Below are 21,692 nucleotides of genomic sequence, written 5' to 3'. Positions count from 1 at the left end.
CCTTTAATTTTTGTAGTTAAGGTTATCAAAAATTTACAACTGCTATAGATGTGCGGATTTTCAGTTCACATACAGCCTAATAATGTGTTAGAGTGGTTTGTAATTGTATCTTTTTTTTTTACTATCTGCTAACAGTAGAGTAAGGATAAAGCTGGGTGCCACGAGAGGCTGACAATTTCTTTCTTTCTTTTTTTTGCTTTTTTTAAGGGTTGTACCCGCAGCACACGGAGATTCCCAGGCTAGGAGTCAGGTCCGAGCTGCAGCTACTGGCTTACACCATAGCCACAGCAACACCAGATCCAGGCTGCATCTGTGGCCTACACCACAGCTTATGGCAACACCAGATTCCCCAACCCACTGGGCAAGGTCAGGGACCGAACCTGCAACCTCACGGTTCCCAGTTGGATTCATTTCCTCTGCACCATGACGGGAACTCTGAGGCTAACAATTTCTTGGCCACCTTAATGAAGACCAGAAGAGGAGCTATTGCTGTATTAGTCTTGATTCCTAGATTATGAATTGTAATAGTTTTCGTGTATGTCAAAGAGTCCTTAAGAGCCCCTCCCAAACAAGGGGGAAAAAGAACCAAACATAAAACAAAAGTGAAATGCATATTTGTGTGAAAACACGTACATACACACATATTTATATATCTTTTCTATTTGGTTTTAGGGTAACTTTACTGGATTCAGCAGTAGAATAGTCATTAGGATTCTACTCCTAGAAGCTTGTGCTTGATTTTTTTTAGCTACTTCTCACCTTTTTCCTCTTTTTTTTTTCCCTTTAATCTACCCAAACTGTCCCTGGTCACACCTATTCATTCTTCAAATACCTACAAATTTTATTACAAATTTTTTTTCAGACAATTCATATCTTATTTCAGGCAAATATTTAATGATTTAAGATGATTTATTATTAGCATTGTTATTGGTTAGAGCTCAAACTACTTATATATCATTTAAGCTAGTTCTGTTAATTTTGAATGCTTATATTTGAGATACAAGACAGTGGTTGCAACATTGTACTTTTTTTTCAGTCTCATGTATAATTTTGAAATTTTTATTTTGTCTTTTAAGTGATGATTTACTGGAGGATTCAGACAGTGAAGAGCATTCCAGATCAGATTCTGTGACAGGTATGTAAAAATTGTTAGATAATCTATTTTTAAAAATTTTATTGGAACATAGTTGATTTACAATGTTGTATTAGTCAAGTGTGCAGCTAAGTGAATCAGTTATACGTACAAATATATCCGTTCTTTTTTGCCATGTAGATTATTTCAAACTATTGAGTAGGTTTTCCGGTACTATAAAGTAGCTTCTTGCTAATCATCTGTATTACACAGTAGTGTGTCTATGTTATTCTCATCATCCCACTTCCTCTCTACACCTGATGGTTTTAACTGTGTTAATCTTAAGATTGGTTCTGAAATCTGTGAGTTTGTTTCTCTTTTATAAATAAATTCTTTGGTATCATTTTTAAATTTCCACAAATTAGTGATCTCATATGATACTTGTCTTTTCTGACTTACTGCACTTAGGATGATAATCTCTAGGTCCATTCCTGTTGCTGCAAATGGCATTATTTCATTCTTTTTCTTTCTTTCTTTCTTTTTTTTTTTTTTTTTTGCTTTTTAGGGCTGCGCCTGAGGCATATGGAAGCTCCCAGGTTAGGGGTCCAATCGGAGCTGTAGCCAGGACCTACACCACGGCCACAGCCATGCCAGATCCAAGCTGCATCTGTGACCTACACCACAGCTCACGGCAATGCCAGATCCTTAACCCACTGAGCAAGGCCAGGGATCGAACCTGCGTCCTCATGGCTACTAGTCAGATGCGTTTCCACTGAGCCACAATGGGAACTCCTATTTCATTCCTTTTTAATATTTCACTGTGTATATGTACCACATCTTCTTTATCCAGTCTTCTGTTAATGGACATTTAGGTTGCTTCCATGTTTTGGCTATTGTAAATAGTGCTATGATGAACATTGGGACATTGGCGTGCATATATCTTATTTATTTATTTATTTTTTACGTATATATTTTTGAATTATGGTTTTCTCTTCGTATATCCTAGGAGTGGGATTGTTGGATCATATAGTATTTCATTACTTTTTTCTTTTTTGGCTTCACCATGGCACATGGAAGTTCTTGGACCAGGGATCAAATCCAGGCCAGAGCTGTGACCTACACCACAGTTGCAGCAATGCTGGATCCTTAACCCACTGCATCAGGCTGGGGATCAAACCCACGCTTCCACAGAGACAAGCCAGGTCATTAACCCATGCGCCACAGCAGAACCTCCATAGTGGTTGCACCAGTTTACATTCCCACCAACAGCATAGGAAGGTTCCTTTTTCTCCATACTCCATGTTTGTAGACTTTTTGAGGTAATCTATTTTTATATCCTTGCATTTATATAGTTTCTAGGTAAAGTGAAATACCATTTAATTCTATATTTCTTACCATCTATAATGGAAAAAATAAAAATGAAAAAATAATTCCATATTTCTTAATGCATACTCTAAATATTCACTAGCACATGCAGAAAACTCAAATATTGTATATCAGAGATCTTGAATTAGTAGTATGAGCATAGAGTTTCATACTTAAATTCTATCTGTTTGAGCCAAAGGAATTAAAATGAGTTTTATTAAATTTTTGTCACATATTTCAGGGAATTGATATGAAAGTGTTCCACGTTTCACTTTATTTGTATAATGTATTATGTTGTTAAATAAAAGTAGCATTTAAATTAGTAGTTAACAATACTTTTTCTTTTCTTTTTTGATCAGCCCCAGGGCATATGGAGTTCCTGGGAAAGGGATCACATCTGATCCACAGCTGTGACAATGCTTTATCCTTAACCCACTGTGCTAGGCTGAGGATGGAACCTGTCCTCTAGTGCTGCAGAAAGGCCACTGATCTCGTTGTGCCACAGTGGGAACTCAAATAATTTAACAATTACTAATTAATGGTTTTTTTATTCCCCAAAGAAAACAAGTGAACACAGAATAAGTTTAATTGATTGATTGATTGATTGATTGATTGATTTTTGGCCACACCCAAGGCATGAGGAAATTCCTGAGCTGGGGATCAAACCTGCGCCATAGTAGCAACCCGAGTCCATAGCAGTGACACCAAATCCTTAACCTGCTGTGCCACCAGGGAATTTCAAAAATAAATTTTAAAATGTGAAATGCCACCTGTTCGTTAACTTATGAAATACTAAGGCAAAAGAGTATGCTTTGTGTTTTAATGTGGTTATAATAGGCAGTGCATCTCAAAATAGTTTTACTGTTTCAGAATTCGAATCCTAACCCTGCCACTATTTTTGAGAAGTGATCGTTACTAAAATCTGGGTGCTCTCAAATGTCTTATGTCATGAAATAAGACATATATGATTCATTAAATCTCTTTAGAGGAGACTTAGTTTTGTATCATACAGTAGTCAAAAGTTATCTCAAAGGTCAGTATAGAGTAGCAAGTACTCCAAATTCTCATTTGTTGTAAAATCTTTTTTAAAGCCACCAAAGAGAATACTGGTCTGATTTTGAGTTAACCCTCACTTGTTTTTAAGGTAGTTCTTAGCAGTGAAAAGTCATCAAAAATGTAGAAAAGTGCCCCGAATAATGTATGAATGTGTAATTAGTTCTAGGAAAAACAATTAATTGCATTTAACAAAATTTAGTTTGATGAAGGTGTATTCTTTTCCCACTACCAGTTTGCAAAAGAAAGAACTACTGTAGCTTTTTTTTTTTTTTGGTCTTTTTTCTAGGGCTACTCCTGTGGCATATGGAGGTTCCTAGGCTAGGGATCTAATCGGAGCTGTAGCTGCCGGCCTTCGCCAGAGCTACGGCCAGAGCCACATCAACTTGGGATCCGAGCCGTGTCTGCGACCCACACCACAGCTTGCAGCAACGCTGGATCCTTAACCCACTGAGTGAGGCCAGGGATTGAACCCTCAACCTCATGGTTCCTAGTCGGATTAGTTAACTACTGCACCACGATGGGAACTCCTACTGTTGCATTTTTAAAAATCTGATATATAGTATAGTACACTGGCTGGTCATCCGGAGACCTTGTTAGAGCTTGAACTCCTTTACGGAATAACTCTTTGGTCTTGTCAAGTCACTTAACTCTCTGGGATTCAGTTTTTCCTTTGCAAAGTGAAGTATTTGAACTAAATGTATCCTTTTCTGCTCTCAAATTTTTTGATTCTAACTTACCTTTCCTTCTGTGCTGTAGTTTTAGCTCTTTCCTCTGGGTATAAGGATCCTCAGGAGGTGTTTTTGTAATTATGGTACTTATATATTGATTTGTTTCCTTATCCCTTTTCTACCATTATCTTTTTCATCTGTGCCTGTTTGATCTTTCACACTTCCTTCAGATTCTGTAGTCCAGTATACTTCACTTCCCAGGACCTAGAAAATTAGTATATGTGTTTTTGTTGACTCTTTCTATGATACCTCGTTCAGGGTTGGTAGTGTGTTTGTGTCTGTGTGGTTTTTTTTTTTGTTGTTGTTGTTTTTTTAGTCATTTTAGTGCTGCACCTGTGGCACATAGAAATTCCCAGGCTAGGGGCTGAATTTGAGCCATGGCTGCCAGCCTAGGCCACATCAACACCAGATCGAAGCCGTGTCTGTGACCTACAGCACAGCTCATAGCAACACCAGATCCTTAACCCACTGAGTGAGGCCAGGGATTGAACTGCCATCTTCATGCTCATGGGTACTAGTTGGGTTCATCACCGCTGAGCCATTATGGGAAATCCTGGGTATGGTGTTTTTATGTAGTATTAAAAGATAGCTATGGTCAGAGAAAAAAATCCTTGCTGTTTAGAATTTTTAATTGCCTCATTTGTGGATTTATATGTAGTTAATTCATTCATAGCAAAATATGTATTTTCTAAGCTAATTCTTTTATATTGAGACATTATTTGTGAATATATGGAGGCTTCTGATATTAATGGGAGATGTGTTTTCTTCCTAAGTATGTAAAATAAGTCATAGATGTTATTTCAGAACTTATATTTACTGACTTCCCCTTAAATTGAATGATGTGGTCTGAAGAATTATACAATATATTTCTTAATTTCAGAAATATGAGTGGAGAGTTAGAGACTTATCTCTTTTAGTCGAAGGTTATAACTTTTGAAAAGTATCTATATGATGTCAGAGGGAAGAGTTTGCTGTTTGGTCCATATATCAGAATTAAGGATACGTAACTTCATGTGAAGAATGGAAAGAATGTTTGGCAAAAGATTGAATAAGGGTTCTTTTTTTTTTTTTGTCTTTTTGCCATTTCTTGGGCCACTCCGGCGGCATATGGAAGTTCCCAGGCTAGGGGTCTAATCGGAGCTGTAGCCACCGGCCTATCCAGAGCCACAGCAGTGTGGGATCTGAGCCACGTCTGCGACCTACACCACAGCTCATGGCAACGCCGGATCGTTAACCCACTGAGCAAGGGCAGGGATCGAACCCGCAACCTCATGGTTCCTAGTTGGATTCATTAACCACTGCGCCACGACGGGAACTCTCTGAAGAAGTGTTCTGATTGAAGGTTGAAGGTTTTAGAAACGTGCCTAAATTAAACTTTTGGAAGTTTGGCTCTCAGAACTGTGGTTGACATTACTTAAGCAAAATAGAGAGGGGTTTCCCAAAATGATTATCTGCGGACTGTTATACTGCAGGTTGTTAGTAGGTATGTCCTGTAAAAATTTATTTTGTGGTCCAATAGGTTTGAGAAGTTTTGAGACTTATAATAATAAGATAATAGGTTCCTTACTGCAATATTTGATAGTTGTGGAGTTCCCATTGTGGCTCAGCGGTAATGAACCTAACTAGTATCCACAGGGATGCAGATTTGATCCCTGGCCTTGCTCAGTGGGTTAAAAGATCCGGCATTGCCATGAACTGTGGTGTGGGTAGCAGACGTGGCTCAGATCCCGAGTTGCTGTGGCTGTGGCATAGTCTGGCAGCTGCAGCTCCAATTTGACCCTTAATCTGGGAACTTACATATGCCTCAAATGGAGGCCCTAAACAAACAAACAAACAAAATTTGACAGTCGTCTTTGTACTTTGTCAGTCCTCTGAGAAAAATGTACGGTATATACTATATCCTACTATGGAGAAGGAAGAAGCAGAGTAGTTATGCCACTTGTTATATTTTCCTCTTCAATGAATAATCTCAACTAACATGTCATTTACTTGGAGTATTATATTATTATTATTATTATTATTATTTGGTCTTTTGTCTATTTTTAGGGCCGCTTCCGCTGCATATGGAGGTTCCCAGGCTAGGGGTCTAATCAGAGCTGTGGGCTCCAGCCTACACCAGAGCCACAGCAACGCAGGATCTGAGCTGCGTCTGCAACCTACACCACAGCTCACGGCAACGCCGGAGCCTTAACCCACTGAACAAGGCCAGGAATCGAACCCGCAGCCTCATGGTTCCTAGTTGGATTTGTTTCTGCTGCGCCGTGACTGGAACTCTTTACTTGGAGTATTATCTTAAATGTGTATATGTAATTAATGGTTAATTTGTCTCGTCTTAATATGAATGTAGACTAAAATAGCTCTTTCTTGGAAATTTCTTACTGTAACTTAAAAAAAAAATCAGTTAAGTTTCAGTTTAGTTCAATAAGTTAGCATCCTCAAAATTTTTTACAATGTATTATTACTTGTTATAAAAATCTCGGTGTCGACTTTCAACTTCATATCTAAATGAGTAAATTCATAGAGTAAATGTTTATAAATATTGCATGAAAATATGAAGACTGCACAAGAATACAGTCAAATGAGTGGTTAGGTATACAGCTTCATCAGTATAATTAAATTGTTAAGTTTACAACTAAGTTTTCTTCTGCTTAGCTCAAAATGAATTTAGTTTTAGATGATAATAGTGACATTATGCGAAGTGAGAAGATTATCTTCAGAAAATGAAAGTGTAAGTAATGCTGTCCGTGAACAGTTTTAAGATCCTGTTAATGAAATGGTTAATGAATATGGTATAAATTGCGCCTTCAAAATATCTTAAGTATTCATGTTCCATGAATCTCTGGTGGTCATTCCTCTTCTTGGGTTACTTTCAAACTTTCATGCAATCACTTTGAGTTATTTTATACTTACTTCCTTATTCTTCTTCTTTTTAATCTAAAATTGTAAATCCAATTCCAGTGTTTTTGATCTTTCCATAAGTGAGGTAGAGTAATTTTCACATTATTGTTGCTGATAGTGTTGTTGCCTCATAGTTTGTACTATTGAGAAAAAACAGATGGGCAAAACTTTCAGTTCAGTATCAAGAGATTATACCTGGTTTAGAGGTTGTCTGACATCTACTCCAGGGTTTTATGTGGAGAGATGGCATTTTTGGAGCATTGAGACTGAGGAATGACCTTTATACTACATGTAAGGTGACAGCTTGGAGAGCACAAGATAAACAAAAGTTCATTAAGGAGTAATATAATGTAGTTGATTTCACATGAAGCAAAAATTAGGTAATACAGAAAACATTCATATTTCACCTAAAATGACAAATGTTGGGAACTTTTTCTTCATAGTTATTAGTTTTTCTGAGTTGAGGTTAGAATTAAATTGCATGCTGTATATAGCACTTAACTGATAATTAGCATGGTGGGGTGGGAGATAGGCAGTGAACTGAAGATTATAGTGATGTTTCATGGATAATCTGTAAAGTGCATAAAGGTCAAATGCATAGTGTTGAGTTTTTTTTTTTTTTTGGTTTACAATTGCAGGGCAGAAATCTGTTATTTTCATGTTAATAAGGTCTTCATTTTTTTTTAATGACCCATGGCATATGGAAGTTCCCAGGTCAGGAACTGAATCTGAGCTGCAGCTGTGACCTGTGCCACAGTTATGGCAATGCCACATCCTTTAACCCATTGCCAAAGATTGAACCTATACCTCTGTAGCAACCTGAGACACTGTAGTTAGATTCTGAACCCACTGTGCCACAGTGGGAACTCACAATAATACCTTCATCCTGTAACTCTTCTGTTCTTTTTGTTTGTTTACTGCTGTTTCTGAGTAGGTTCATCTCAGATTTGATTACATTTCCTTTAACAGCCCTTAAATTCTTCCACTGATGTAATTATAATGCGCCAATTGGTTGAGTTAAAAAAAAATGAGAATATTGTATCACAGATTTTGATTTCATAAGCCCATTTCTAATGAATATTGTTCCTTTTCCAAGGGCATACATCACAGAAGGAAGCCATGGAAGTGAGTCTTGATATAACAGCACTCAGCATTCTCCAGCAGCCAGAGAAACTTCAGTGGGAGATTGTTGCAAATGTGCTTGAAGATACTGTTAAGGATCTTGAAGAACTTGGGGCAAATCCTTGTTTAACTAACACTAAGAGTGAAAAGACAAAGGAAAAGCACCAGGAACAACACAACATTCCCTTTCCATGTTTGTTAGCTGGAGGTTTGTTAACATATAAATCTCCTGCTACCTCACCCATTAGTAGTAATTCTCATAGGTCACTGGATGGTTTAGGCAGAACTCAGGGTGAAAGTATATCAGAACAAGGGTCAACTGACAATGAATCCTGCACTAATTCAGAATTAAATTCTCCTTTGGTAAGGAGGACTTTACCCATTTTGCTTCTTTATAGCATCAAGGAATCTGATGAGAAGGCAGGAAAAATCTTTTCACAGATGAACAATATAATGAGTAAGAGTTTGCATGATGATGGTTTTACAGTTCCACAGATTATTGAGATGGAGCTGGATAGTCAGGAGCAGTTGTTGTTGCAGGATCCTCCTGTGACTTACATTCAGCAATTTGCAGATGCAGCAGCCAACCTTACCTCTCCAGATTCTGAGAAGTGGAACTCTGTGTTTCCCAAGCCTGGGACTTTGGTTCAGTGCTTGAGGCTGCCAAAGTTTGCCGAGGAAGAGAATCTTTGCATAGACTCAATAACTCCTTGTGCTGATGGAATTCATTTGTTGGTAGGACTGCGGACGTGCCCTGTTGAATCCTTGAGTGCAATAAATCAAGTAGAGGCCTTGAATAATTTAAATAAATTAAACTCTGCACTATGTAGTAGACGGAAAGGTGAGCTGGAATCAAATCTTGCTGTAGTGAATGGTGCAAATATTAGTATAATCCAACATGAATCACCAGCAGATGTACAGACTCCTTTGATAATTCAGCCTGAGCAGAGGAATGTTAGTGGTGGATATTTAATACTTTATAAAATGAATTATGCCACTCGAATAGTGACTTTAGAAGAGGAGCCAATAAAAATCCAACATATCAAAGATCCCCAGGACACAATTACCTCGCTCATCTTGCTTCCACCAGATATATTGGATAATCGAGAGGATGACTGTGAGGAACCTGCTGAAGAAATGCAGCTAACCTCAAAGAATGGCATTGAGAGAGAAAAAAAGTCTGATATTTCTACTCTTGGACACCTGGTAATAACCACTCAGGGAGGATATGTAAAAATTTTAGATCTTTCAAACTTTGAAATTTTGGCCAAAGTGGAACCTCCGAAAAAGGAGGGCACTGAGGAACAGGACACATTTGTTTCTGTCATTTATTGCTCGGGCACAGACAGGCTGTGTGCATGCACCAAAGGTAAGCTATTGGTTTGTTTGGTTCTTCTACAAATCTTATAAAATTAGCTTATATGGCATTTGTTTATGTGCATACCTACTATGAATTTTAGATCCATATAGATGGAGAGAATTTTTTTTTTTAATGATGAAGTGGTAGATCCTTTTACTGTTTTAACTGTTGTTAGACCTTTTTTTCTACTACCCTAGGTAAGGATTCTAATTGTAAATATGTTAGTAAGTCTCTCAGAAAGTATCTTCTCTGCTTTAACCTCAAGAAAATAGTTTTTCTGAGTCCTGACTGCGTCTGCTTAAACCTGTGGCCTTGGGCAAGTTACTTTAAACTCAATAAACTTTTGTTTCTTTATAAACTAAGACAAGACAGCCCATTTCTAGACTTGATAGAACTAAATGGAATAACGTATGTAAAGTTTCTGGTGCAAATACAAGTTGTTATTTCCTGCTGAAATAAAAAGATTTAGTAAATAGTTATTAGTTTTGCCAAATAAATTTTTGTTGTCTTATTTACTTCTAACCTTTTCCTGATAGCGAATCAGTTTTGCAACATTTGAATCCCCATATAGAGTAACAACTTTACTAAAGAATTACTGAAATTAATAGTCCTTTAAGCAGGAATTAGGGTCAGGAGGTATTTGAATCCTGTATAGCTATAACCAGTGCTTGGCAGAGGAATTGAATTTGGGAAGAGTTAGTTAGGTATATCATTGTGGTTCTGGTAGGAATTAACCTGATTTTCTTCCTTTCTTTAAAATTTTTTTAAAGAGTTTAGCTAAGAAGGATAATGGTGAATATAGTGGTGTGGATTGCCTTCTTTGAAACACATCTACTGAAACAAGGGGTAAAAATCTTCAAATATCATCAAAATCCAACTATATTATTTTTAAAAATGAGCAATGGAGAATAACTTTAGGATAATGAAGCTTTCAGAAAAAAACATTAAAATAATATGTGGTGTCAGGGATAGTTTGAGTTTATTGACCATGTATGTGCCAGTTCATTTCTATGAGAGTTTTACGTGTGTTAATTTGTTTAGTCATCATACCAACTTTATGAGGTACTCTTCCCTCTATTTTATAGATAAGAAAACTGCGGGAAAGAGAGGTTAAGTAATTTCTTTAAGTCACAGAGCTCAAAAATGACAGTCAGTGTTCTAACCTGGGTGGTCTGCCATCAAAGTGTTTAAACCACATTAAACTGCCAGAATATTAAAAAAAAAAAAAAGCAGGAGGCTCATACATTGAATTTTTGGCAATCTTTTAATCTGAAAGATTTAAAAATGAAAACAATTAAAAAAATTTTTTGTGAGGGCCACACTTGCAGCATATGGAAGTTCCTGGGCTAGGGATTGAATCAGGTCTCCAGCTGCCTGCCACAGCCACAGCCACAGCAATGCTGGATCCGAGCTGCATCTACAAACTACACCACAGCTTGCAGCAATGTCAGATCCTTAATCCACTGAGCAGGGCCAGGGATTGAACCCGCATCCTCATGGACACTATGTCGGATTCTTAACCCACTGAGCCACAATGGGAATTCTGAAAATTTAATTTACCATAGACCATCTGCAATGGAGTTCGGTTTGGAACCTAAGTGACCTGGTCCCAGGGCACTCTTCATAAGATACTAGTAGTTTCCAGAAGTGGAATCAGTGTTTAATGATTTGGATTATTTGACAAGGTATGCTTTTGGCAATTCAGAGGAGAAATAGTATTTAAGCCATAAAGTAGAGTAATGTATTCATGGAGTTTGGACAATGAAAATTTTTAGCAAGTAGATGAATTGAAAGACAAAAAGCCTGAAAAATTAACCACTTTAAAAACTATTGCTCCAGTTCCCTAAAAATTGACTGATCAAGATATGTTGGATAAGATTAATAACAATAAGGAATATAGAAAAATTGATACTTTAAAATGTGTGTATAATGATAAAGTTGGTTTTTAAAAAGCAGTGCAGACTGTAAATCAAATGGATTTGACTGGCTTATGAGTATGTTCAAATCGCATAAGACACTTGTTCTCATGGAGAAACATTGAATCTTTTCATAAAAATCTTCAATAAAGTATTAATAATATACTAAAAGCAGATTTAATGTAGCTGTCTTTGATTAAAATTTGGAGGTACAATACACCCACATACATACATACATAGACATATACATACATATATGTGTGTGTGTGTGTGTCAAGGAAATAATGTCCCTGACTGCCCATCCCTGCACCAGCCTGCCACTCCAGAAATGTGGGCCACTTTTCTCATAGCAGGGATAGAGCTGAGGAATGGAGCATGGCAACTGCTTTTTTCAGGCCACGTTTAGATCAGTAGCCTTCAACAAAGCACTTCTCTGATTGCTAAGTTCCAGAATTCTGAAATACTTGACTTCCAGTCACTCTTTCTAGTTTACTAGTGCTGTAATGATGGAACTGATCTTTAAAGCTTCCTCCTTCATTATTTGGTGTGATGCCACTGGTCCTTGTGGTGTTGTTATTGTTATTTTAGGTTTTTTTTTTTATTTTTGAGTTATTTTCTTAGTGGGTTATCATGATCTACTTCAGAATAATACTAACTTAATTCTAGTAAAATACAGAAACTTTGATCTTTCTGTCCCCCGGCTTTATGCACCTATTGTCTTATGTGTTATGTTTAGCTGAATTATAAATCCAACCAAAAGGTATTATTTTATTTACTCTTTATCTTTTAAAAAAGTTAAGAAGGAAATGAGAAATATTATGTTTACCTTCTTACCATTTCTGGCCCTCTGTTTTTTTCTTGTCAATTTAGTGTTGCTTTCTTTCATCTCAGCTTCCTTTAGGACTTGTGGTAAGACAGGTCTGCTAGCAGAAAACTCTCAGTTTTTGTTTATCTGAAAATGTCTCTATGTCATATTCATTTTTGAAGAATGGTACTGTATGTAAAGTTATTGATTGACTGTACCTACACATGTCATTCTCTTGACTTCTGGCTTTGATAGTTTCTGATAAGGCCGCTATTAACCGTTTGCATTGTAGTACCCATGTCTGTGGATGAGTTATTTTTAACTTGGTGCTTTGAGGATTTTCTCATTGACTTTGACTTTTAACAGTGTGCCTGTAAAGTGTGTGCCTCTGGACCTCCTTGTATTTATCCTACTTGAGGTTCATTGAACTGATTTGATTTGTAATGTAATTTTTTTTCATAAAACTTGGGGAGCTTTTGATTATTATTCTTTTTTTTTTTTTTCTTTTTTTTTTTTGTCTTTTTGTATTTCTTGGGCCGCTCCCATGGCATACGGAGGTTCCCAGGCTAAGGGTTGAATTGGAACTGCAGCCTCCGGCCTATGCCAGAGCCACAGCAACGTGGGATCCAAGCCGCGTCTGTGACCTATACCACAGCTCATGGCAATGCCAGATCCTTAACCCACTGAGCAAGACCAGGGATCGAACCCGCAACCTCATGGTTCCTAGTCAGATTCATTAACCACTGACCCATGACAGGAACTCCAATTATTATTCAAAAAATATTTTTTCTATGCTTTTCTCTTTTTCTGGAATTATCATTATATGTATGCACTTACACTTAATCTGTCTCATAGGATTTGACGTACTTTTAATTTTCAAAATCTTTTCTTTATGTTACTCATATTGGTTAATTTCTGTTGATTTATTATTATCTTTTGGTGAAGAAACGTGCAGCATTTATTGAAAGGTGCCAAGCGAGGAGTCTATTATTATTACTTTTTAATGAGAACTCAAGGATTTACTCTTAACTTTGATATATAACATGCAGCTATTGATCTGTTTTTATTTTGCTACTTCCTTCCATCTCAAATCTGCACTGTCTTTTTAATGAACTTATTATTTTAGTTACTTTTCAACTCTAGGAATTCCTTTTGTTCTTTCAGAATAATTTATTTTTTTGTTGAGATTATTTGTTGAGTCATTTCCCATTTTAATTCTCTATAGTTGGTTTCCTTTTATTCTATTATTTTGGGGTTTTTTTTTTTCTTTTTCTTTTTTTTTTTTTTTTGGTCTTTTTAGGGCCGCACACACTTCATGTGGAAGTTCCCAGGCTAGGGGCTGAATTGGAGCTGCAGCTGTTGGCCTACGCCATAGCAACACCAGATCTGTGCTGCATCTGTGGCCTACACTGAAGCTCATGGCAATGCCGGATCCTTAACCCACTGAGCAAGGCCAAGGATTGAACCCACATCCTCGTGGACACTAGTCAGGTTCATTACCACTGAGCCACAATGGGAATTTCCTATTCTATGAAATATTTGCAGTAGCTTCTTTGACATATTTGTCAGCTAAATCTAAATCTGGGCACTCAGAGATATTTCTCATTAATTTTGTTTGTCTTGAACATAAGTGACTCTTCACATGTTTCAGATTTTTAATTTAATCCTAGACATTTTACGTAATATTGTAGAAATTCTGGATTCTGATCCCCCGCCCCTTTGGAGGTTTTTGGATTTGTTGTTTGGTAACCTACCTGGACTAAATCTTTGAAATCATTTTCTTTTGCAGTGAGTAGCCACTGATGACTCTTTCATTTTTTTTCCCTTTCTGGTTTTTATTTTTAAGACTTGTTTCTTTGTTGTCTTTTTGTCCACCTAGTTTAGTATTCAGCCAAAGATTTTGATAATCGGTTGTGACCAAATAGCTTTACTGGTTAGGTTGTGTTTCACTGTACCCTGGTTTTTATTTCCTCCCTCCCTTCTTTCCTCTCTCCCTTCCTCTTTCCCTTTTTTTAAAATGGCTGCACCTGTGGCATATGGAAGTTCCCAGGCTAGAGCTTGAGTAGGAGCTGCCACTGAGGTTTGTGCCACAGTCACAGCAATGCTGGATCCGTGCTATATCTGCCATCTAGTCTACAATTATGGCAATGCTGAGTCCTTAATCTACCGAGCAAGGCTAGAGACTGAACCCACATCCTCACAGAGATAACACTGGGTCCTTAACCCACTGAGCCACAATGGGAACTCTATTGCTTTATTTTTTATTTTCTTTTTTGCCTTTTCAGGTCTTTTCTTCATAGTAATGGGGGCTTGGTTCACTGGGAACTTGTTGATGACTTGGGCCCAATCTGATCTTGTGCTGCACGTATGTATGTGCAAGCTCTGATCAGTATGGGATATGAGGAAGGTTTAACAAGCCCCCTTTGTTTCTCTCACTTCTTGTAAGTCTGTGTTAAATTCCTGGTTATTTCTAGTGTCTTGCTTGCCCAGACAGAATCACGATTTCAGTTAGCAGTGTTGATATGCCTTCTTTACACCACTGAGCTACTTTAAGCAGACCAGCTTCCAAATCAGTGAGCCCCCTGTGGGTGGCATTAGTAGCAAGTACACTGGCTTTCGGGGCTTGACCCACCTTGTTTAAATGACAGTTTTGTCTGGCATTATAGTTGCTTTTCGGGAATACGATTTATGTCTTCCTTATTCTGTCAAGCTGGAAACGAATCTCCAGTTTTTCTTGTTAGAATATGCTTTTATCCACTGATTTTTTTTTTTTTTTTTGGATGGAAGAGAGTCTTAAACATTTGCTAAGCTTGCTTTCTGCTTTTTTCAGTGATAGAGATATGAAAAATAGAAATTTAAGTGGATTGCATTTCATTGTGAATGCCTTTTCAAAAAAGAATCTTGTTCAGTTTGTTACCACTGTGATTAAGAGATTGGGCTGTGGATCCCAGTATAGCTAGTGCATCAGATTTCTCATCTGTATAGAGGCCAAAATAATATTCTCTACTTTAAGTTTTTTTATGAAGAATAAATGAATTAAGCATTTTAAATGGTGTCTTCCACATGTAAGTACTAGATAAATAACTATTTTCACATCTCTGTATGTATGTAAGTATCTATATATATTTGCCATTTAATTTTCAGTTTGTAATTCTTTGACAATTTGATCTCTAAATTTTCTGAGAATTCATTTAGGTAGCTCTCTTTTTTGGTCTTTTGAGTGATATTAAAATAAATTAAGTTTCTTAACTAATTAATATGTCCTTGTATGTTTACATGTTTTTCATGCACCTATTTTGATGGAATTTTGCTATACTATAGGTGGTGAGCTTCATTTTCTCCAAATTGGAGGAACTTGTGATGATATTGATGAAGCTGATATACTAGTGGATGGATCTCTTTCGAAAGGGATAGAACCATCTTCAGAAGGTTCCAAACCTTTATCAAATCCTTCAAGTCCTGGTATTTCAGGTAAGATGTTAGCTTTTTTAAATGATTTTTTTAAAAATGAGAATTTTTGTGATGTTCATTGCTTTTTCTGAAGCTTTCTTATGTAATTGTAAACATCATTTCGTTTTTTATAGTCAAATCTTGGTTACTGTTGAGAGAGTTCATTTCCTTGTTGACATTGTTTTACCAGATTTTGTTTTTGTCTATTAGTTATCATTTTTTTAGTAGTTGGAAAAAGTTGTAAACATTAAAATAAGGAATGGTTCTCAACCTGTGGTAGGTTGACCTGTACTGATGAAATTACCTAAGATGTAAAAACATTATTTTTGTCATTAAGGAGCTTTTGGTCTAGTTAGGGAGGAACAAAACATGAAAGAGGGATGAGTTCATTAAGTATAAAGTGAGTTGAATGGCTAATATGACTAAAATTACCACTATCAAAAAACCAAAAAGTGTTCTCTCCCTGGGGTGATATTATTCAGATTCTCATTGCCCCATTGTGAACCTTTAGATAGGCTTGCTTTTGTTTGTCGTTTTTGCTTTTTTTCCCCCATCCATGTTCTATACTGTGCTTCAGAACTTGTTTTTCAAAAGAAATAATGATTTCGTGTTACTCCTGCTTAAAAAAATCTATACTTGCTCTGTGGACTCTAGTGTTATTCTAAGTCTCCAGTTACAGTACTCTTTTCATGACTTCCTAATTATATAATTCAGTTTCATGTGCTTCACATGTTACCCTAAGCTCTTTTCCCCTACCCTTTAAGTTATAGTCCTTTTGTACTTCCACTGTACTTTTTACTCCTAGCACTTAACCACATTTTATCCCCCAAACTTAGCATTTAAAAGAAATTTAATGAATCAAGCGTAAGTAATACATAAAGTTGGTATTCTTCATGGATTAAAACAGGCCAAAAAATCATAAAAAGGGCAAACTTTTAGTAATTACTAATATGTCTTAATTTTAGTGATAACTAGTATAATAGATGGGAGTCTTCACTACGTTATGTCAGTGTTTCTCATTCTCATGTTGACGTTTTGGATTAGATAATCTTTACTGTGAGAGGACTCTCCTGTGCTGCTGTGTTAGCCTCTCCGGCTTCTTCCACCTTGATTCTAGTAGCACTCACAATTGCCCCTATCCAAATGGCCCCGGGGATTATCCTCCAGCTGAGATAAACTGACCCATGTTTCTTGCTGTGCATAATTAGATTAATTGATTATCTTGATTAACTACACAAGTTAGTTTGAAAAGCTAACATATTGACTGTGTTCGTATTTTATAGATATTGATATGAGAATTCTCATATAAAGTCCATACTGATAATATTTAGTAAAGATGAACTAGATTATAAAGAAGTAAATAATATAAAGAACATTGATATGTTGTTATTATTTATAGACATTTAATACCGTTTCAGACTTTTAAAAAAAAACTCTAAGCTTTGAGAAGAATATGATTTGAGGTATACTTTTAATAATTTTATAGAACTCTGTAAATTTTCCTTATAAAAATATTCTAAACATGGAGTTGCCATTGTAGTTCAGCAGTGACGAACCTGACTAGTATCCATGAGGTCACTGACAGGTTCAATCCCTGGCCTTGCTCAGTGGGTAAGGATCTAGTGTTGCTGCAAGCTGCGGTGTAGATTGGAGACACAGCTTAGATCTGGCCTTGTTGTGGCTGTGGTGGAGGCTGGCAGCTGCCATTCCAATTCGACCTCTAGCTTGGGAACTTCCCTATACCCTGGGTGCAGCCCTAAAAAGAGAAAAAAAAGAAAGAAAGAAAAACAAAAGAAAATATTCTAAACTTATCAGATTTCATATTTTAGTCTTTTACAGTTTGTTTTGATAATTGGAATAAGAACAACACTTTTTCAGCTTTGTCTTATGTTAGGCATCTCACACAGAAGTGAATACATATATTCACAGAAACAAACATCTCTCTGAATCAGGTTGTACTCTTATAATACTGGTATGTATACAGGATATTCTTAACTACCACAGAAGTGGGAAAAAATACTGTTTAAGCAACGTGGCATCTGAGCCTTGCCTGCAACCTACACCACAGCTCACAGCAATGCCGGATCCTTAACCCACTGAGCGAGGCCAGGGATTGAACCTGCGTCTTCATGGATGCTAGTCAGGTTTGTTAACCACTGAGCCACAACAGGAACTCCTGTTTAAGCTTTTGATTTGTAAATACTTGTTTGCCATCAGTATAGCTTTGGCTTTTTAAAATTACTTTCCAGTAGAATAAAAAAGGGCAGATATTATGTGCTTGTTGATGTTTAGCATTTTGTTTTGAAATAACAAAGTGTAAAAAGTAATTATTGATCTAATATAAGATTGGTTTGCTTTTCTTCAGCACCACTGCTTTTGTTGCTGTTATTTTTTTTTTGTCTTTTTTTTTTTTTTTTTTTTTTTTTTGTTTTTGTTGTTGTTGCTATTTTTTTGGGCCCTCCCGCGGCATATGGAGGTTCCCAGGCTAGGGGTTAATTGGAGCTGTAGCCACCGGCCTACGCCAGAGCCACAGCAACGCAGGATCCGAGCCGCGTCTGCAACCTACACCACAGCTCACGGCAACGCCGGTTAACCCACTGAGCAATGGCAGGGACCAAACCCGCAACCTCATGGTTCCTAGTCGGATTCGTTAACCACTGCGCCACGACGGGAACTCCTGTTGCTGTTATTAATCTGGGGCTCAGTCAGGTTGAGTTTGGGTTTCTCCAACAATGATTACCCTTTCTATAATTTAAAATATTCAAGATGAGCATCTGCTGTTGCCGTGAACTGTGGTGTAGTTGCATACATAGCTTGGATCTGGGGTTGCTGTGGCTGTGGCATAGGCCGGCAGCTACAGCTCCAATTAGACCCCTAGCCTGGGAACCTCCATATGCGGTGGGTGTGGCCCTAAAAAGACAAAAATAAAATAAAATAAAATAATATTCTCAAGATGCATTTTTCTTATGCCTGTTATGTAGTCAGTGCTAGTTACTTTAGTTGTGTATAGTATCTGAGTCTGTGTTACTAAGTTTGAGGCTATTTGACAAATGATGTGATTAACTAGAGAAAAAACCTGGATTAAAACTCTTTTTTTTAAAAAAACCTATTTTAAGTTCTACATTCTCTACTGTTAAGGAGTTGATTTATTGGTGGACCAGCCATTTACCCTTGACATCTTGACATCGCTAGTGGAGCTAACGCGCTTTGAGACTTTGACTCCACGGTTTTCAGCTACTGTTCCTCCATGCTGGGTAGAAGTTCAGCAAGAACAGCAGCAAAGGAGGCATCCTCAACATTTGCATCAGCAACATCATGGGGATGCTGCTCAGCATACTAGAACTTGGAAACTACAGACTGACAGGTAAAACATTCTTCCAAAGTATTTAAGTCCGTCTTAATATATTTGTTAGAGGCAACATAGAATTACTATTTTTATGTTGCTCTTTTTTATTATTTTGTTGTTGTTGTTGTTGTTGTTTTTGTTTTTTCAGGGCCGTACCCAAAGCATATGGAAGTTCCCAGGCTAGGGGTCCAATTGGAGTTACAGCTCCTGGCCTATGTCATAGCCACAGCAACGCGGGATCCAAGCCACCTTTGCGACCTGTACCACAGCTCACAGCAACGCCGGATCCCTAGCCCACTGAGCAAGGCCAGGGTCGAACCCGAGTCCTCATGGTACTAGTTGGGTTCGTTAATCGCTGAGTCACGACAGGAAATCGTTTTTCTCTTAATTTTTGCATATTAATACTTTTGTCCTTTCACTTGTCACCTTAATTTTATTTAAAGAATTTGAGGAATGTTTGATTAAACATTTCCATTTGTTTGTTTTTTTTAGTTTTTATTGAAGTTGATTTATAGTGTTGTGTTAATTTCTGCTGTACAGCAAAGTGATTCAGATACATATAACTCATATATAATTATATATATATTTTATGTATATATGTGTGTGTGTATTCTCTTTTTTCAGCTGTGCTTGCAGCATGCAGAAATTCACAGGCTAGGGGTTGAACCTGAGCCACAGCAGTGACAACATGGAATCCTTAACTGCAAGGCCACCAGGGAACTCCTCTCTCTCTCTTTTTCTTTTAATTCTTTTCCATTATGGTTTATCATAGGCACTGAATATAGTTCTCTGTGCTCTATGGTGGAACCTTGTTTATCTGCTCCGTGGGTAGTAGGCTACATCTGCTAACCACAACTTCCACCTCCATCTCTCTCCCAGCCCCCTTCCCCTTGACATCTGCAATTCTCTTCTTCTTATCTATGAGTCTATTTCTGTTTTGTTGGTAGGTTCACCTGTGTCACCATAATTTTAGAAATTCCTGTACTTTTTTAAGTTGTGGGATAAAATACCGAGAGTAGTCCTTCATTACAGTTAATTTGTTAAATAAATTTGTGTATTGAGTGACCAAATATTTAAACGCTTATTTTTGGAGTTCCCATTGTGGCTCAGCGGGTTAAGGACCTGAGGTAGTCTCCATGAGGATGCAGATTTCAATCCCTGGCCTGGCTCATTGGGTTAAGGATCTGGCATTGCCTCAAGTTGCAGCATAGGTTGCAGATGTGGCTCGGATCCAGTGTTGCTGTGGCTGTGGTGTAGGCCTGCAGTGCAGGTCTGATTCGACCTCTGGCTGAAAGCTTCCATATGCTGCAGGTACAGCCATAAAAAGAATATTAAAAAAACGAAAAGCTTATTTTGTACAGGCACTTTTGAAGGCTAGTAATACAGTTCTCATGGAATTTACATTCTGGTGGAGATAGTAAGCGGCCGTCTACTATGTCATATGCTCATAAAAGCTCTGAAACAGTTAAAACAGTTTGATGATAGGTAGTTTTGGCATGTTGGGAAAGGAGAGAAAATATGTATGATATTTTTAATATAAGGGGGCCTTGATGAAGACATTAATTTCAAGACAGTAGCAAACACAGAGACCCTGAGGAGTCTCAGGGTTTTATGAATTTTAGAAAGAGCAAGAAGGCTGTTGTCTGAGGGTGGTGAACATGAGGGAGAGTGGTAGGAGGTGAAATCAAAAGAAATAATTGTAGCCAGATCATGAACAGTGAGATGTTTATTTTTTATTATTATTATTTTTTTATTTTTAGGGCCGCAGGAGTGTTATATGGAAGTTCTCAGGCTAAGGCCAGCCTATACCACAGTCACAGCAATGCCAGATCTGAGCCGTGTCTGCGACCTACACCACAGCTCATGGCAAGGCTGGATCCTTAACGCATTGAGTAAGGCCAGGGATCAAACCCGCCTTCTCATGGATACTAATCAGATTTGTTTCCACTGTGCCACAGTGGGAACTCCGAGACTTTCTTTTTTCCTTTTGTCCTTTCTAGGGCTGTACCCGTAGCATATGGAGGTTCCCAGGCTAGGGGTCGAATTGGAGCTGTTGCTGCTGGCCTACACCAGAGCCACAGCAAACGCCAGATCCCAGCCGTGTCTACGGCCTACACCACAGCTCATGGCAACTCCGGATCCTTAACCCATTGAGTGAGGCCAGAGATCGAACCTGCAACCTTATGTTCCTAGTTGGATTGTTTCTGCTGTGCCACGATGGGAACTCCATTTTTTTTTTTTTTTTGAAGTCCGAGACTTTTATGTTAAGTGAGATGGGAAGATGTTAGATGCTTTTGAATATTGAAGTCATGTGATGTAATTTATATTTTAGAAGTGTACATTATGATTACTGTGTTGTTGCAGCTTATGAGTGGTTGTATTATGAGTATGTGTTGGGGGGCAGTGATAGAAGCACAGATTCTAATTTAAATACTGTTATGATAATTCAGGTAATTATGGGAGTTCCCATTATGGCTCAGTGGTAATGAACCCGACTAGTGTGCATGAGGATGCAGGTTTGGTCCCTGGCGTTGCTCATTGGGTCAAGGATCCCTAGCCTTGCTGTGATCTGTG

At 37.5% G+C, this 21,692-nt stretch overlaps 1 protein-coding gene across 1 annotated transcript in view; it reads left to right on the top strand.

Annotated features, from left to right (window-relative positions):
• The window catches only part of BIRC6 (baculoviral IAP repeat containing 6), a 256,404-nt gene that overhangs the window by 69,547 nt on the left and 165,165 nt on the right, over window positions 1–21,692 (top strand). The window contains 4 exon segments of the mRNA XM_021087656.1: window positions 1,077–1,135; window positions 8,216–9,610; window positions 15,644–15,793; window positions 18,911–19,136. Coding sequence (XP_020943315.1) covers window positions 1,077–1,135; window positions 8,216–9,610; window positions 15,644–15,793; window positions 18,911–19,136 — 1,830 coding nt within the window.

The sequence above is a fragment of the Sus scrofa genome, chromosome 3 (assembly GCF_000003025.6).
Source record: "Sus scrofa isolate TJ Tabasco breed Duroc chromosome 3, Sscrofa11.1, whole genome shotgun sequence".
Lineage (NCBI taxonomy): Eukaryota > Metazoa > Chordata > Mammalia > Artiodactyla > Suidae > Sus > Sus scrofa.
The sequence above is the reverse complement of the archived record's forward strand: the minus strand, read 5'-3'. Positions and strand labels throughout refer to the sequence as shown.